General features: G+C 36.1%; 1 protein-coding gene across 1 annotated transcript; it reads left to right on the forward strand.

The window, feature by feature from the left end:
* Positions 1-1,609: 1,609 nt before the first annotated feature.
* LOC113302604 (decapping nuclease DXO homolog, chloroplastic-like) lies at positions 1,610-7,919 on the forward strand. The gene is made up of 13 exons (XM_026551549.1): positions 1,610-2,032; positions 2,533-2,777; positions 4,044-4,109; positions 4,216-4,294; positions 4,448-4,530; positions 4,615-4,638; positions 4,789-4,913; positions 5,269-5,485; positions 5,609-5,662; positions 5,868-5,914; positions 6,648-6,732; positions 7,063-7,126; positions 7,562-7,919. Exons 1-13 carry the CDS (start codon positions 1,681-1,683, stop codon positions 7,663-7,665), a joined length of 1,545 nt encoding a protein of 514 aa, XP_026407334.1. The 5' UTR covers positions 1,610-1,680; the 3' UTR covers positions 7,666-7,919.
* The last annotated feature ends 11,807 nt before the right edge of the window (positions 7,920-19,726 follow it).

A 19,726-nucleotide genomic window follows, 5' to 3' on the forward strand; every position in this document is an offset into this window, starting at 1 on the left:
ACAAAGATGAAATGGGAGAAACAATGATGAAACAGTGATTTTCTTTTCTCTCCCAAAAACTCTCCCCAAATGTGCTCTCTAACTCTCTATTTATACACACAAATACACATCACTCAAATATATTCTTCCATAACTCCAAAATCTTCTTTTTTTTAATTAAAAATATCTTCAGAATTTTTCCTTCTCTTTATTCTATATATTTCTTTACTAAACCCATATCTTCTTTAAGTCACAGAATAAAATCCAAGATAAAATCTTCTAAGGATATCTTTCTTGTTTAATACAAGATAACTTCCTTTTTCTTCAAAACTTCATGTTTGTAAGGCAAGGAGATATTCTTATCTTAAAAATAATAAATCCTTTACCGTTGAAACCAAATTTCCCGCCAATTTTCTTTTCAAATCAAGGTAGAAGATGGAGCCCCCTTAACCAGTAATGGGGTGCGAATAGCAGTTGGTTCCCTAGGGCGCCCCTTGTCCAAAACTGAGAGTCCGAATAACATGTGTCCTCCGGGGGTCCAAATAGCACTTTTTGAGAAACTTTTTCCACACAAGTGTATTTCTCCAAAAACACCAACACGAACATAAAAACACCATAATAAGTACAAAATCAAGCACTAGCAATAGAGACACTGAGGACAATTCAGACACAAAAATGTGTCTATCAATTAGGCTTTTGATTTCTTTCGTGGAGGCATTCTTATGGATTCGGGTAGGTTAATCGACGAATAAATTTTTGAATTAACGATTAGTCGTCGATGAAGAACGATGAAGAAGATGAAGATTTTTTTTCTTTCAAAACCTGACCCTTACTTACGAGTATGCCGACATACAAATGGGGATAACATATTTTGTGTTTGGTTTTGATTTTAAGTTTTTTATTTTGTGGGGAGGGTATAACAATCTTTTCATAATGTTTTTTAATTAGTCAAAGGGTGTTTTAATATTTTCGCCCCAAAAAACACCCCTTAGCACACACCTTTGGTTATTATCGTTTCAAATAGGTTTTCCAGTGAGTGGCCTCGCGGCTAGTCATTAGGAAAACCTAGTCCCTGTACAGTTTTTCGCTTTTTTAATCTTATTTGACAGAGAAAAAAAAATAGCAGACACCTTTGGTTGGGGGAAGTAATTCATATCCCCCAATTAGTTTTGATATCCCCAATCGCGTGTTCCTAATTTGTTAGATAAAAAGGCTCAACATCATCCACTTAAAGTTACGTGATACTTTGACTGTCATCTTTGACAGGTGGTGTTCACGTTGAATCAATGACCACCATTTAGTTATCCTAGAATCAATGAAACGATAATATACGAAGACACCTGGATAACAATCATATTATTGATATTTTATAATATTTTCACGGGACTTATCAAGCTAAAAATCATGATTCCAATACTGAAAACTACATGACGCCCGACACTAATCAGAGGTTGAGCCGGGGCCTTACGGCCCCGGTGATACCTAGTAAAAATAAATAAATAACAGTGCTCGAGCAAAATATTTTCCCATAAAAGGGCATATACAGCCATTACCCAATCGTCTTAACTCGTTAACAAACACAGGTAGACGAACCGAGTCAATATCCGAGTCACCCATCACTAGTCTCTGTGTATAAGTACAAATCCTGGTGCGACTCTTTGACATAGCTAATCGAAAGATTCAAGTTTACTCTCTCGAAAAATGGATTATTCTGAACAAGAGATAGATTTATTCGGTGATGATGATGAAATAGAGAAAGAGAAAAACAACGATGAAGATGATAATAGTAGAAACTCGTCATCTTCTTCCTCGTCATTGTCTTCTTCTTCATCTGGTAATGCTAGTGGTGGTGGCAGTGGAAGCGGTAGTGGTAGCGCTAGTGGAAGTGGAAGTGGCAGTGGCAGTGGTAGTGATAGAGATGATGAAGACGAAGTAGATAATAAAGATATTATTGGAAGAAGAGGGTTTGATGAAGACGATAGTAAAGATCTGTTTGGTTCTGATAATGAAGATTATGTCAGAACTCTAGCCTCTAGTCCTTTTTCTGTTCCCAGTAAGTTTTCTAACTTCTCCATGTTCATGGTCTTGGAAAATCTTCGTGTCATTTTGGTTATGGAATAATTAGGTTTTGATATTTTTGTATGTTATGTATTTGTTCACTTGTTCTTTTCTCAATTAGGTCGAGATATTTGTGGTTTTTCCATTCTGAACTTTAAATTGCATATAGGTTTGAACCATATTTTATTGTTCTCTCGAGTAACTGGTTTTATCGATAATAGTATGTTCGCACACACAGTTCAACCCTAGTTTCCACATCCTTCAACATTGTCATTTGCCTAAGGGTTCCATGTTTTTGGTGGTCGTAGAAAAGGAATTCTGAACTAGAAGGCTTATTGGATGTTTACTACGAATATTGTAGGTTGGCACTGGAATTTATGCTTCATTAATGTAATTTTAATTTCTTATCTGTGGAAGAGTTTTTCTACTCAATCTCCTTTCGTCCCTTGAACATTTATGGATTTTTGTTGTTTTTCCTTGTTCTGTATATGGCAGCATTACCTCGTATACAAAACATGAACAATCCTTCCAGGGGACGTGGTGGACGCTGGCAATCTGGTTTCCAAAATGGGAGAGGAGGACATGGAATCTTGCCTCGTCCTGGGTCTTATAATCAGCGGCAGGGTTATGGTGGTTATGCTGGTGGTAGGTATCAACAAGTAAGAGATGAGCGTTTTGTTTCTGAGATGAAGTTCAAGACTGAAGAAACTTTATCAAGGAAAGCTATCACATTTCAAGAGGTAATTTGATTGTCTCCTATTTGTTGATTATTAATATGGGAAAATGTGGAGGATCCATAGAATTGGTTTTGAATGTTGCTAACTTCGCCTGCTTTACATGATCATAGGGCACCTCACCCAAAACCTAAGGAGTTCCGTATTATACCTGTCATCCCTAAATTTACATCTTTGTATTAGTTGCACCTTAGTTGCCAGGAATGGGTGCGAGGTCAGGAGTGGTTGCGAGAATTGTCAAATATGGAAATAGTCTGAATGGAAGAGCGTGACAGGAGCTTGTGCATTGTAGTTAGTAGTTTTTATAGGTGGATTACTTCTACTACTAATTTATTAAAAAAATATAAATCAAGAAGACAAGAAGAAAGTATGCCTTTGAAAGTTGAGAATCTTAAAAAAGGGTGTATTTGCCAATCTGATTTCTTCACTTTCCATTGTGTCTGACCGAAAATCCTTTTTCGGAATGAGTTGTGATGGATATAAGCTCTTTTAGAGCAAGGGCTATGGGATAGTGTGTTTTGATGTTTTGACACACTATCCCTTTCAACATGGGTTAGGGAAGAGGTGATAGGATGTTTTATCCCAGTAAGCGGAAAATGTTTACCTGTCTAGGTAAAATATTTTATGTTAAAATCAAAAGAAATCAGATTTCTGGTCCCCATAGTTATGAAATATATATAAAATAAGAATTGTGGTCAAGTGGCAAATGTTTAGCTGCTTAGTTTATTTTTTCCTCAAGTGGCAAATGTTTACCCGCTTAGTGAAGACTTTCGGACACTACTTCACTTCCGAACGAGTTTGAGGGATAGGGGGACCTCTCTACTCCCATAGCGGGAGCAAATTTGATGTTTTTTGCTCCACTACTTCACTTTGAAGTAGGATTCTACTTCCCATAGCCCTTGGAGGCACACCAACTGTGAGTTTCTAGAGAGAGAGAGAAGAAGCATCTAAAGTTTTTTTTTTTTTTTTTTTTTTTTATTAATAATAAAAGTATAAACTAAAATAACTTAGAATACCTAGGTTGATCTAGTCATAGAATTGTTTTGTTGCTTTAGGAATGGTGTTTCTAAGTTTCTAAACCTCTGGGGGGACGCTCCCAACAAGGTTCTCAATCTCAGTGAGAATCTCAGTTCCCACTGAGAACCAAGGTAGGGTACCACGTTTTTTGCTACTAAAAGTTGCAGAACTGCTTTATCCTATAATCTGTTTAGCAAAACCCTTATTTACATCATGTCATTTATAATTCAGTTTACCACTTTGTAAATTCTACAGCCATCTGAACTTGCTTGCTATAGCCGCGATGAAGCTGGGGATGTTTATTTTGATGACCGCAGCTTGGTAAGCCCTTTGGCAAGTCTAATCCATCAAAACCTTCTTTACTGATAGTAATTTGTCTTTGTTGTAACTTCTCTAATCCATAGCATTTCCCGTTGTACTCAACCAGAGACTCTTTAAGCGCCTTATATCCGAAGATGTTGGGGCTGATTTAAACCAGGGTTTTGACACTTTCATCGAGAAAAAAGGTAGCTCTTTTATTCCGAAAACTCCCAAGAAATATTTGATTACGGTCAGAGATGTTTTAAGGATAAGTCATATGGGGAAACTTTCAGATATATATTTGTCTGTTTGCTCAATTATTGACTGTATTGGAACCTTTATTGTTCTTCTGATATCAGACTTGGGTTCCGAGGGATTTGGTGATCTGCTTGCTTGCATAAGAGCCAAGAAGATTCCACTTGGGAATAATATCCATTTTGTGGTATTATAAAGTATCTTTCACTTATTATTTCTGCATATGAGTCACTTTTTATAACATTTTCTAATTTCCTATTTTTTGGCGCAGACGTACAGAAACAACCTTAATAAGGTAATTTCAACTCCTTAACACGAATTAGTCCACTCGTTTGTGCTCATTGCCCAGTAATTATTATATGGGGCAATAACATTTTGAATACTACAAGTTTTTTTTATTTCAAAGACTTCTACTTTTAGTGTTAATAATTTTTCTCTTCTGTAGATAATGGCTACTGCTTATGTCAGACATGAGCCATGGGAAATGGGGGTACATAAAAGAAAAGGGGTTGTCTATCTTGATGTCCATAAACTTCCAGAAAGGCCTCAAAGTGAGACTGATCGTCGAAGGTATTGCTTTTTTCTCGTCTCTTTTTTACCATTTTAGGAAACAAAGTCCTTTGTATGAAGTTGGTGTAGCCATAAAGTTTATCCGCTATTTAGTTTTGGAGGAGTTATTATGGGTATGTATCTTGCTTTACTTTTGTAAAAGATAGCGAAACACTCAATAATGTTACATGAGTTTAATACTAGAATCTGGCTTATAATATACTAAAAAGAAGAGTGAGTTGAATCTGTAGAAGTAGTTAGTTTATGATTAAGTAAACAAGGGAGAAAATTCTTTGAAATCAGGGTTAACATATAGTCCAGTGAGGACATCTTTTAGCATATAACTTAATTTGCGATCTTGGAATTCTTGAACTAGATGTTATTGGGGGTATTGTTTTGAGAATCTTGCGACTGAAGAATCAAGGAGAGGTGATGGGGAAGGAATACACCATGTTGATGCAAATGCTGAGTACTGTTCTGTGATCAAAACCAAATTAGGAGCTCATCGTATACTTATGGGTGCTGAAATGGACTGTTGTGATGCAACCGACGATGGAAGGAGGTTCTACATTGAGTTGAAGACTAGTCGGGAGGTCAAAACGTTTATTTCTAGTGATCAATGCTGTAAAATTCATTTCTTTCTTTCGATCATGTGCGTGCCATAAAATTGTATTCAACTTATGACTCCTCTTTTTTTCTTCCTTCCCAAATTACAGTTAGAGTACCGCACTGAGGAAAGATTCGAAAGGGACAAATTGCTTAAGTTTTGGGTATGTTCTGTTCTATTGTTCCTTGGTAGTTTTAACTTTAGTAAGCTGTTCATTTAATGATATTTCAAAATCCTCAACAGTAGTCCCAATTAAATGATATTTTTCGCTGTTTTAAGGATTCTTTTCTTTAGCTTTCGGATGACAAACACAATTATTGAAATGCTGTCCATATTAATGTACATCTAATGGGTACTTAATGATGCAGATCCAGTCGTTCCTAGCTGGTGTTCCTTATATTGTTATTGGATATAGGTAATCCTTAACTCAGCATATCTTTAAACCCTTCTAGTATCATTATATTTCATTCTTAAAGAAATGGAACTAAATTTTATTATGTTGACGCTGTATTTGTAGAACTTTAACTTCTTGATGCAATTTTATAGGAGTTTATCTTGGTCGTCAGCACATTCAAGACCGTACACCTTTCTTTTCACTTTAGGAGTCATAGGAGTCATATGCATTGTTACTACTATAGCCCCAGTTACGGCTACTAATAAAATCAGACTAGGAACCAAAAACCAGAACGATAATACGCTTGAAGTGTGAACTTTGTTTAAATTGAACTAATGGTATCTGGACTGTGGGAAGCTGCTAAAGGATAAAAAAGAACATAAGAACTCTAGTTCATTTCCATTTTGTTGTTTGATGGCAGTTTACGTTTCCTGTTTACAGTTTGAAACCTATATTTTCTTGTATCTTGTCAATGATCTTCCTTTTAACTGTGTCTAATTGAGTCTGTATTCTAATGTCAACAAATTAGATTAAAAAAAAGCACCAAACCTGCGAAAAGTAATAGTTGAATACTTGATCGTAAGAATAATATAATTTGTTAACTTTATCTTGGATTGTCGGCGAGTTTCCCTAAGTTACAAAATCACTAAACAATAACTTTAAGATCCATTCAATATGGTCTCTTCTTGCTGTCGTTATAAAATTGGCTTATACAAAAGGTAAATATTATTGACATATTTTTCCTCTGCTACAGGGATGATGGGGGCAGACTTGTTCGCACGGAGAGATTGAGAACCAAAGAAATTACACAAAGAGTAAAGATGAAGAACTATTGGCAGGTCTAGAAATTTTGTCTGCCAATTTCTAAATATATAAGAAACTCTATTGATCAGTTTAGCAAGATAAAACAATCACATGCAAACTTGTTATAGGTTGTAAAATGGACTTGTTTACATTCGACTCCTTGAAAGAAGAAAAACAAAATGTTGGACTGCTGTAGATGGTCATGTAAGGGAAAGTACTAAATTAAGGTGAAGTACGTACCATTGGAGGATGGCCTGGAGAATGAATGAATGAGAATCAATATGTGTTGGTTACTAATAACTGAGAATCATAATTCTTTTGAACTAAATTGGTGTTTTTTCTTTTCTTTTGGAATGGGTTGGCAGGGAGGTGTCTGCCTGGCGTTCGCAGATGAGGTGTTGTGCTGGCTTTACGGGACTGTTAAAGAAAGTGAGCTTCTCGTCTTTTTCTTCTTTTTTTTCTTCCTTTTCAATACACCCTAATGGGTCTCTTATATTTGTATTGAAGCTCATTTCTTCCTTTTCATGACACCCTAATGGGTCTCCCATATTTGTATTGAAACTCATATTTGTCAGTCCTTGTTGTTAAATAACATGTCATTATGAAAGCAATAGTTTGTAAGTGACCACAGAGTTCTGCATGATAGAAATATTCTTGAGAAATTAGAAGACCTCACTTGATAATGGGTTGATGTTAATTTAGTAGTATCAAGATAATTTATCACTACCACCTGATTTACGATACTATGCAGTAAAGCTCGTGTATTTCATTATTTTGTCCGACCTTAGAATGTTTATATGATTTGCGATAGTAAATGTATAGATAATCGCTACTCGATGGTTTTTGACTTGTTGGTAATTGCAGATGAAGACTATATCTTGCAATTTACTCATCCTTTTACCCGTTTAGAGCTACTGCAAGCAGCATCTTGCCCTGATGCAATTACAAGACATGTAGAGCAATTATGAGTCCCGTGTTCGCAGCATTAATAAATTATGGAGAATTGGAGATACAAGTATTTACAGTTTGCTTTTCTTTTGAGTTTTGAGCTAAAAGGATATATACATATATATATGGTCCAAGTTGACCAAGCGCATATTCTTAGATTTAAAATAGAAAGTGTTGTAGATTAGAATTTCAGCAATTTTCCTGAACTTACACTCTGTAATGGTTTAGTTCTATAACTTATTAATGAAAACATAAAAAGAATTTTGAGACAACACTGTTTGCGTTTTGAAGTGTTCAAGTGTCCTTGGTGATTATTTCTGATAAATTTAGAGGGATGTTGGCGATTTGAAAATAAGAAGATATATATATTTGTTCTTCCTGTAGTAGTCTGTCGCCTCTCTGGGAGTGCCACCGCTGGAATCCAAATTCTTGCTGAACTAACCCAGTACCTTTAAGCAAAAACTGAGTAGAAAGTTTGTGGGGGTTTTGGCGGCACTGGTATTCTTATGTGTTGTAATGTTGAGGAGTCTCCCGAGATCATTTTTTCGTTATTATCTTGTATATGCAGTAGTATGTCTGCATCGCAAACCAATCACTATATTCGTCAAGGTCACTATATTCTTTTATTTTCTTGAAAGGTAACCATATTCGTCGCAAACGGGCCACTATATTCTTTTGTTTTCATGAAAGGTCATACAGACCCTGACATTTTTCTCAGAGTAGTAAAATCTTTGTCGCAAGTACACTCAAACCTAATTGGCTATTTTGAAATTCTCAGTGATATCAAATTTTGAAGTAGTGGCCGGTTAGACCAAGTCTTACGGTGGAAGAGTTCCACTTCCACGCCACCTCAGCATTTGAAATTGTGGATGGAAGCGCAAGTGTAGTGGTGGAACAACAAAAATGCTAATCTTAATAGTGTTGAGCGCTAATCAGAATAGCGCTAAAAAAACGCTATTCAGAATAGCACAAAACGCTATTAAGATTAGCGCTTTTTTCTCAGCCATTAGATTTCCAATGACTCGTTTTAAACCTACGGATAAAAATAAGCACTAATCTGAATAGCGCTTTGTGCTATTCTAAATAGCGTTTTGTGCTATTTTGATTAGCATTGAGCGCTATTCTGATTAGCGCTTTTTGTCTTCTAGTGCGCTATTCTAAATAGCGTTTTACGCTAATCTGATTAGCACTACCATGGATTCCACGGACCATTACACGAAACCATGGAACACTGCTTGGATTTTTCATGAAAAACACCAATTTGGAAGTCACTAGACTTGACATTTCATGGTTTTTCCACACTTGGAATAGGATGAATTCCACCATAAAACTTGCTCTTATAAGGTCACACGCTCACAGCCATAAACAGAAATGGGAAATTCTAATATCAAATTTGAGATGCCATGTTTTCAGACGGACATTATATCCATATGACAGCTTTCTTCCCTTCTTTATGCTTTCAAAATTGGTAGAACAAATGGTAAGGATTCCGTTCTTTAATGCTTTTAAAAGTTGTTAAAGGTACCCGTTCTAGTTCATATAGCTGTGGGTGTTCGACCAGTTCACGGAATTGAAATCGACAAGAATCCGAGCAGATTGGGTTGATGGAATGCCTACGGTAGGCAAATTACTTGTTTCAGCACACAATATAGAAAACATCTAAAATAAAAGGAGTTGACATAGTTAAAAGACGACTTAAATAATGTGAGGTTGAAAAGTCAAATATTTGCTAAAACAGGAAAAATTTATTTTCTGAGTAATGTTCAGCTAGGATTTCGACCTAGCCGAACCCATCTGTTGTTCTGTTCTTGAAAAATCACAACTCATAGGTTATGGAGAATTTTGTTTGTCTTAGACGAAAACCACATAGTTGTTCTATTCATAACAGTAAGGTTCGGCTAGAACCATAACACTTTGTCCTTAATTGAACTGTTCTCCGGTATGAAGAAAAACTTCGGCTACGACGAGCAAAATTGTTCCGCTGTATTAGCCGAACATGTATATCGCTATTCATAGCGGAACTTTTCTTTTTGCAACTGTAACTTTTTTTCTTCACATTCAACAAAAGTTATCAATCAAAAACATTAAAAAGGAGATGAGTTTGTCTGAAGTACCTTATAGGCACTATACACGATTGTGCCTATAAGGTATTTCATGATTGTTTTGATGATGATGATGTAAATTAGGGGATATAAAACGTATAAAAAGATAAAGGGATATTTTGATTTTGGGTCACATAAAAGTGACCAGAGTTGCGTTTGGGTCACCATGAAATTTTAATTAGAGTTTGGGTCACGAGACCATTGTTGACCGTCTTGACTGTTAGAAAAGTTTGTTAAATTCTGAAATGACCAAATATCTATTAAACTTCGAATTATTTACTAACCCTGCCATAGTACTTTCCGTTAAATTGGTGTATGGTTGGGATTTCTTAAAGGTTTGGTATTATGTGTCTAAGGAAGTAAATAGATCTAGTTTTTCCACCACCATTCAATTAAAGTCGTCGTCTTACCCCAACTGAAACAACGAAGTTGCAGACGCAAGAAAGAAATGGTGAGAGAGATGATCCACAATTGAATCGCCCTTAGTTTTATTTGGATTTATGGTTGTTTTGGTTAGCCATAGTGGAAGAAGAAGAAGGGAAATTGAAGAAACTACACGATGGTTTTATTCTCCATCACAACTGAAGTTGAAGGTTAAATCGAGAAACTATAGTTCAACAAAAACGGCTAGTGCATGAAACCCACTACAAATTATCTTCGTTTTGCAACATGCATATTAGGATTTATAGAAATTAGAGTTTATCAGTATAATTTGGACTTTTGGGTTCATAAATTTTCGGATTTTCACTGTAGAAACTTATAATTTGTGTTTTGGGTGGTTTGTGGTGGATGTATTAGCATGAAATTGAGACTTAAAAGGTTTAGCAGTCAAAATTTTGCTTTGTTCATGTAATTTTAATGTTTGTTCTAGGGTTGATCAAAATTTGGGGTTGTTTTTATTGTTGAGGTCCTCTTTCCTTTTATAATTAAATTAGCTGAACTTGATTCCAATTTATTATGACTTCCGGTTCCTTCAATTTATGCTTTTGTCATGCACATATTTGATTAAAGGTGGAAAAATCATCTGAGGAGGTGGATGTTGAGATTGCCACACAAGGAGTTATCGGTGAGAGAGTTATTGGCATATTTTCAATTGGTTCACTTGCTGTTAATTGAAAGATGCGGGAGAATGTAGTAAGTCGGCATAATTGGCCGTAGTGAACATAATTTGCTGGTTGGAAACTTGCATCATCTTCACACTCTCATTGCATATATGACACACCCTTGCAATAAAAATAGAGAAATTTACTTGTATGCTTGTATGAATGTAAGTTGCAGATGTACATAAATTGTTTTATAAATGTAAGTTATTTCGGTTTCTAGCATGCCTTTGTTCTTCATTTTATCCATATGGAGATCTGTTGATTTTGCTCAAATTGTGAGCTTTGAAACCGTCTGCAGGTGTGAAGTTATTGCCTGAAAAATGGCTTAATTTAGTGTTTACGGGGTTTCGAGGTTGGGTCCAAAGGTATGGTAACTGACAAATAATCCAGACTGTTAGATTCTATCTATTCTTGACCGCTGGATTGTTTTAGTCTCACGTGCGACTCATGTGCTCAATATTAACTAACAACGTTTCATAAATGAAAATTAATTAAAGTAGAAGTTATTTCACTAACGGTCAAGACGGTCAACAACGGTCTCGTGACCCAAACTCTAATTAAAATTTCATGGTGACCCAAATGTAAGTCTGGTCACTTTTATGTGACCTAAAGTCAAAATATCCCAAAGATAAACAGAGGAGACACGAATTTAACGTGGTTCAGAAAGTTTTATCGACATCCACGAAGGAATGGAGAGATATTCTACTGATTGTATGATACAATAGTTTTTCCCGGGTTAGCTAACCTAAAATTGCATATCCTTTTAGGGTTTAGGATACATGTATTTATATACTTTATCTAACCCTAATTCTGATATAAACTTAATATGCAAGCAACTTGGGAAACAAGACTTCTGGAAACTTCTGGAATCTTCTTCATGGGCTAGGCAGGCTTGATTAGCGGGATTTCCGTCATTTTATAGACGGTACAAACATCGCCGTTTCTTAATGTAACACCGTGTGTTTTTACCATGGCACATGCTCAAAGATGCGCCATGGCCTGAGATGAAGCTTCATCCAAAGCTTCAGTTGCGTAGAAAAAGGAGCATTAGCCTAGGCCAATACGCTGCCAAAATGGCATATTGCGTAGGCATACTGGTCAAGGCAAATATGGCACCAAGAGAGTGTAAGTTGTAAACTATATTGTCCAAAGGCCAATCTCGCAACAAAGGATGCATTAGGACAGTTGGGTAGATGGCATTGAGAAAGGTAGAGCCACAATGACGCATTACGCAAGTCATTGGCCTCGGGCCAGAGAAGGCTGGCCTGAGTAATGTGCATCCATCACGGCTGGACATTGGAGTGGCTTATGGGCCATAGCCGAAAATACAGCCATCACGGCCCTTCACTAGGCTTGGTTCAGGAAATGTTCAACCCTCATGGCTGGACATCGGAACTGGCATGTGAGCCATAACTGAATGTACGACCAACAAGGCCGTACATCGCATTTGTCCAACGATAGTCATGTACAACCATCACGGCGTTGGGAGTTGATGAATGATTTTGGCTCCCCTAATTTAAGTTGTAAAAATGTCAAATTAACATATGTAGGAAGGGGTAGTTGGTTGAAGGTGCATATGCGGACCATGCACCAAGTAAGCTTCATAGCTTAGCCAGAAGAGTATAAATGATGCCTAATTCCCATTTATAGCTCTGTAACCTTACCAATGGGGCATATGATGCGAAGGCATCATTATGCCACGCCACAGACCCGATAATGCATAATCATTGTGCATTTTGAAAAAACGGCCTATACGGACCAGGCCATTACCACTATTGTTAGGCCACGACCTTACAAACGAGTTGGGTTAAGCTTTTGTCCCTTCGAGGATGAAGTACGGTCTGTGCTTAATCTCTTTATAGTAGGAAAGGGTACGTAGGCAGCCGCAATGAGTTGCAGCATTTCCGATCCAACACTTTGTCGCTCATATCATCTAATTTAGAGGTGATTGCGGCATTTTATCCTCTCATAAGATGATTGTGGACAAACTTGTTGAGGCAAGTTTCATTCCATTCTTTGGATGCTCATACTTCATATCAGAACATAGGCATGTACCAATGGCGCATTTGACATGTCCTGGAAAGTAAGCTAGATCGATATGCAAGTTAGCGGAGCTTGCATGAGCCTAAGGAAACTACGACATGAGCCTGATTGATGCACACTTGGCACAAGCAAAACAAGTGCATGCTCTCAGCAATGCCTAAGCCAAGCAAAGAAGTGGAATTAGGCCTCCTATGGCCTGCGGTCAAGTCCAGGGCATTCCTTATGCCTGGAAAAGACTCGGAAGTCAGTGATGCATGCAAGGTGCATCGGCCATAGTCTTCATGGCTTTAAACCCTTTGCAGAACAAGAGAAAGTTGGAACGGTGTGGAAGCTAAGTTAGATGCATCATGCTCCACAAGCATGCTTGCAAGGGAAAATAGACGTACATTTGCCCAGATTTAAGGCCTGGTAAGTAGCATCATCATGGCGCACTGGGGGAGTTGTGGCATGTTCCCCCGGACGCGCCAGACATAATTTTCCAGTCCGTCACACTTAACCTCCAACTTGTTGGGGGTTAAGAAGATTCTTTTTCCTTCTGCATCGACCGTCGACGACGTAACTCACCCCTAAGCGTGAGTAGATATATTACAAAGACGCCCCAACTGTGATAACCTGCAATGGAAGATGCTCGACACCTATTCAAATCTTGAGTGGAATGTAGTGTACTTGCGGCTGGGAAAGGCTTTTTGCTCGCAACCTAACAAGGCTGTAACGCTTGCTGCTCGGGCAGGCAGGATTTTGCTTGTGTTGAGTACGAGTCTTTGGACCACCATCGGGCGTTGGGGGCGTGGTCGATACAAGACTTTCTGCCGACCAACATTGGCGTTGGCCTCGTGGTAAAGACGAGACTTTATGCTTGCCAAGGTGCAAGTTTTCGTACTCGCGTGCAAGACAAGATTTTATGTTTGCGATAAAATCAAGACTTAAGTGCTCACGTGCAAGGTGAGGCTTAATATGCTTGCGATGTGATGCAAGGCTAAGCATTAAAGGGTCTAAGCAATCCTTATCTCGCATTCGATCATGTCGCCATCCACGGACTTCAAACTTGATCATGTTGCTGCTCCAAGTACACATAAAAGTTTCTCAAACACATGAATTTTCGCTTCCATATTGTAGGGAATTGAAAAACGATTCCAACGAGATAAAGATCACTTAATTCGGACTTAAAATAAATAAGTTATTGATGAAACAACATTCCCACGAAGCGCGCATCCTGATGCTGACGTGGCAAATGACTGGACACGAGTGCTGATGTGGTAGTTGCTGACTGGACATGCTGCTGATGTTTGGTTCCTGAATATGCGAACTGCTGTTGTGGCAACTGGTTTGAACATCTGGACCGAGTTGGACCAACTGCTAGAAAGGTTGGACATGAACCAAACCTGAGAGGATGAACCGGTTGGACCAGTTAGTGAATAAGCTCTTTGGGTTGTGCTTTTTTCATACTTTCTGCAACACATATCTGTTACTATTCTCTAAGTTTCGCAATACTCTCTGCTTCTTTTTTCGCCAAGCTTTTTCAACCGTTTGCAACGTTTTCTTCAATTGGTTCGTAACACTTTATTCAACTATTCATAACATTTTATTCAACTGTTTGCAACGTTTTTATGAACCCTAAAATTTTCTTTTTTTGCAGATTTTTGCATGGAATCTCGGCATGATTTCTGCTCCACTTTTCTCAATGGCAAAACACGATTGTTTTACACGAACCCCCTTAGTCGACGCCAATGTTTGTACCCAAAATTACTTTTTGGCACTAAACACGATTGATTTGATGATGATGATGTAAATTATGGCTAGGAAACGTGTTAATAAGATAAATAGAGGAGACACGAATTTAACATCGTTCGGCAAGTTTTGCTTACATCCACGGAGGAACGGAGAGATATTTTATTGATTGTATGATACAATCGTTTCCTCTGGGTTATGTAACCTAAAATTACATATCCTTTTAGGGTTTAGGGTAAATGTATTTATATACTTTATGTATCCCTAATTCTGATATAAACTTGATATGCAAGCAACTTGGGCAGCAGGACTTCTGAAAACTTCTGAAATCTTCTTTCACGGGCTAGACGGGCATGATTAGCGAGCTTTCCATAATTTTATAGACAGTACAAACAATGGTACATATTGTGTATATCAGGATTTTGTTCTCGCCTTAGAGACTTGATTTATGGATCAACTTCTTCTTGTTGATTTGGTTGATTTGCGAGTGCTCCAAAAACGGGATTTAAAATACACTTACCCTGACAACATGTTTAATACGACCATTGTAGAAAATATTAATCGACGATGAAAAAGTAAGTAATCGTCTTAAGTTTTCTGTTAGGTTCGGCTAATGAAAAATGAAACTTATCCTAGCCGAACCTGAAAGAAAACTTAGACATGGTATCTTGTCAGGTGCATCTAACAAAAATAATATATAACATATCCCTCGTAAAAAAACAAGAAAACGGAAGACAATCCAGCCAAACCTGAAAAACTAAACATGATATTTTTGTCAGTATAGTTCGGTTATGAAAGATTTCGTAGATGTCTTCATGTAGGTTCAGCTTGATATCCCAGGCTATCATCAATTTATCATTAAATCTTTAATATAATCATGCGTCACATTATAATGGATTCTCCTGAGGTACGAGGAAAATTTCACTCCCGCAGTGCGGGAATATACATTTAACTAGCAGCTCGGAGGCCATTGGATTTGCTCGATGTGACATCAGCAAACTGTGATTAAATACGCAGTTATCTTTTCCTTATTTATCTGTATACTGGTGTAATTAGATCGACGTGTTATCTCTTCCCCATTTTTATGATAAACTCAAGTGTTCAACATTTTTTTTTATTGCAACAATCTTCTGAAACAATATACGTATAAGCTTGATTCAAATTCCCACATGCAGCATAAAAATGAATCAAGGAATTAAGGAATCAAGCGATGCTTAGATGACCATCCCATGAAAAAGTTTATATTGTCTTAAGCCTGGTACGCACTTCTAAAACTATTTCAATCCAAAAAGGAAATAGGGCAATCAGAGCTTTCGAAATCGTATGTTCTAAGGGCAACTCCTATGGTATGGATGTATAAACACCGATATCTCAAGGATAATCCCTATAAATAGGGATGATCAGAGACTCGTAAATATTTATCCCACTATGGAAATCTAGATAAATATCCACAAATCTAGGCGCACATGTATTATTTTTCCCATTTTAAATATATATATATTTTTTTATAAAAAGATACCATCCAGTCAAATAAAAACAGGATATATTTTGAAATTGTTATTTTTTATTTAAAAGTTGTTAAATCTGGTCATTTAGTGACCAAATGAAGAAAAACCCAACTAAAAAAGTAAGACCATCCGGACATTGAATGATCTTATACCTTATCCGGTCATCTAATGTCCGTATAGGCTCTCCACATTAACCCCCTCAAATATGTGGAGTACTTTGTGGATTGTTTTTCTTTCCATAGTAGCATTTTTTGGTCCACATATTGTGGATAATCATACACTTATGGATGAGTTTTTGCTCCATAAGAGTTTACCTAATTAAGTATAATGATTTGGTTGTATAACTAGATCACATACTTCTCCATGTAATTGATATGCATTCTAAAACAAGAAAGTGCAGGGCTTGTGATGAGTATTTTCACTGATAAAAGGTCAAAAATAACATAAAATACAAAGTATTTGAGCATAGATCCGCTTTAATTGAATTATATAGTGGTCGGTGGTGGAATTGGAACCTAACAATCTTCTTTATTTTCAGCGTCCTTGTAAAAGAATTGCCGCTAAAAAAATGGTGCATACGATTTTTTATCTCACAATTATATATATAAAAAAAAATGTTGTATTGGTTGGATACCAACTTGATCTCACAATCATGAAAAACAGTTTCCCTATTGAATATCCATATGTTAAATATCACAATAAGATATAGAATTATTTTAGCCGGGTTTTAGTTTGAGCAAGTTTAATAAACACGAGGAAGATAAAGGTGGATTTAACCACTGTATGCTGATGTCACATCTAGCAAATCTAATGGTTTCGTAGCTGCTAATTCAACATATACTATCGCATTGCCGGAGTGAAATTTTTTCCCGATACTTCGACAAATTTAGTAATCGTAAAGATTGAGATTTTTCCAGAACTTCTCTTTTATTCTGTCGACGTCACGAGTAAAATAGTTATGAATAGCCATAAATACCGTCACAAACACATCAATACACCCGCAAAGATTTTTCTTTAATAGGTGGTGGGCCAACTCTACTATACAATTGTTGTTTGATTGCCCAAGTATTTATGTTGTTCGGTATATGCATAAACAAACTTCTTTTTATACGGTTCCAACCATTGGTCAATCAAATATGGTAAAATATATAGGTACTCAAGGTTAGTCCAATGATCAACAAATTGCTAGGTTCAGATAATACTCTTTCTTAGTGGTAGACCAAACGAATGGATCCCACTCACCTTGGAAACAAAGCTATTTAATTTAATTTACTTCGAATTGTTTATCAAATTCTTATTTCTCTTTTGCTTGTTTATCTTCTTGTAGCGTGTTAATCCATTTATATATTTTTGTCTTTTTTGGTTGAATTTCAGGCTTGTACTTACTCATAACAATGTTCCATATATATAATGTACAAAGAAAGTTATTTGCTAAGGAGAATACCTCATTTTTTGCATTCATCAAGGCTTGCATCGTGTATGTCACCATAGCCCTAGGAATATCATCACCTCATAAGATTAATCTCACTTATTGTAATGCCCAAGTATAACTTGGTTTCTTCTAATCCACTTAAACAAAAATGTCACACTAAACTGAGACTTGATCGATGTGCACCCAACAACGTTCAACAATGACATCTCATACTTGTTCGCGTTGTAAGAGAAATCAATTATAAGAATTGATAAAAGCATTGAGCCAATTGAGTCCACATCATATGCACAAACAAAAGATGGGTTATTTCTCTATCCATCCTTAATTGCTTTTAAACATCATAGTTTTTCTTCATTGTTAAGAATTTCAATTGTGTAACACATCTTTCCTCATTTTTTCTACTTCATGCAGTTTTTTAGGTATGAGGTAGTGATATCTTGCCTTTCAAGATCATTTGGAGGAAGGTGGTTGCAGTGACCTCCCGCAAATTTTCTCAAAACTCATATACTTTCTTAGTTTAGATTAAAAACAAGCTTGAAAGGAATTGGTATTCTTTGTGATTGTTTATTCTTTCCCGGGTCTTTTCTCAAAACCCTTCTTCTCATGACTTATGAATATATGAATTCTCTTGCAAACCAATTCGAAGATGGTATATTTGCTTTGTCCATTGAAAACTAACACAGATCTTTTGTTTTGCATATTCCAGAACCCAACTCTTTCCGTATTTTTTTCTCCCGGTGTCTGCATAGAGTCAAAATATGAAGTCATAAAAGTCGACAATATACTTAAAAATATTGAATTACACGTAACATAGTCATTCATATAGTAATGAGAAGTACCTTCGTACAACACTTCAACGAGTATTCAAGTTGTATCTAATAGAATGTTATGATGTTAGGAGAACCTAGGGGATTACAACCCGAAGGGACGTTAAAAAAATGTTCATCCTGGATCAATATAATAATTCCTAATCGAAATCCACTATGGTATTTGCTTCCAAAATCGAAACTTAGAAATTGACTAGGAATTGTTATGTATACCTTGCCTAAAGTTGTTCTGATTTACCAAAATAAGAAGCATCGGTTAGGTAGAAATATCTATCCCTAGCATATTCTAATAACATTTTTTGGCTCTAAATTTTGACTACTAAAATCGACTACGTTTTTTTACAATTTACTTAGCCAAACTTCATTCACATACTCAAATCACATTAGGTTGGCTCCATATTTTCACGTATTCAAGCAAAAGAAATTCATTAACAAGTATGCCTAAAAAATTTCATCATTACTGTATATTTTTTATTGTTTAATTCTTCATTGACTCATAAAAATATTTATTTTGAGCTTGGGGTTGAGTTTTGCTAAAAGATACATTCACCATCTAAAAAAAAATCGCTTGTTTTCAGATCGTTATCAATATTAGCGTAAACTTTCTTTAATTTACGAGATGAAGATTCACTATCTTCAAAATTGTCACTAGAATCACTCACTTCAAATATAAAAATATGAAAACCTAAGTTTTTCAATTTTTTTTCTAAAAAAGTAATTCTCAAGCACTAACTATAATTCTAACTCTAATCTATAATCTAATATAATCTCACTAATTGAATCTTACAAATAACAATCAATTAATATAAGATAATTAAGCAAGAGCATTTTAGCTTCTGACATTAATATAAGATAAGGGCCGTTGAAGGTTACTTTGAGGTAATATTGTTTTGTCCTATTCAAGTATTCCTAAAAGTGACAGCAGTTCTCAAAATAAATCCTCGATTAGTCGGTATGAACGGTGTTTAGTAAAGAAAATGGTAAATACGAATTAGCTTCAAAAATACATATACTTCCCAGTTGTAACAGGTGTGTTTTGGAAAGACCTGGATAAACTGATAAGAACCATTCAGATCCTAAGTTGGTTGATTCCTCAAGTAAAATAAGTTATCTTTAAACTATCCATCTAAAAAATCTCACATTTACGAATTATAAGTCATAAAATATAACAATAATATAGTTTGGAAGATAAATATTTCCTTACTTTGTCGTTTCTAGAATTGTTTATTGTCTACTAGCTCTACAATCACTACAATCAATAAACCAATATCTAACTCTAACCTAGCTCTATAATTACTATACTCAACCATCAATCTACTAAAAGTGTGACGGACCTGC

This window comes from Papaver somniferum, chromosome 8, assembly GCF_003573695.1.
Source record: "Papaver somniferum cultivar HN1 chromosome 8, ASM357369v1, whole genome shotgun sequence".
Taxonomy (NCBI): domain Eukaryota; kingdom Viridiplantae; phylum Streptophyta; class Magnoliopsida; order Ranunculales; family Papaveraceae; genus Papaver; species Papaver somniferum.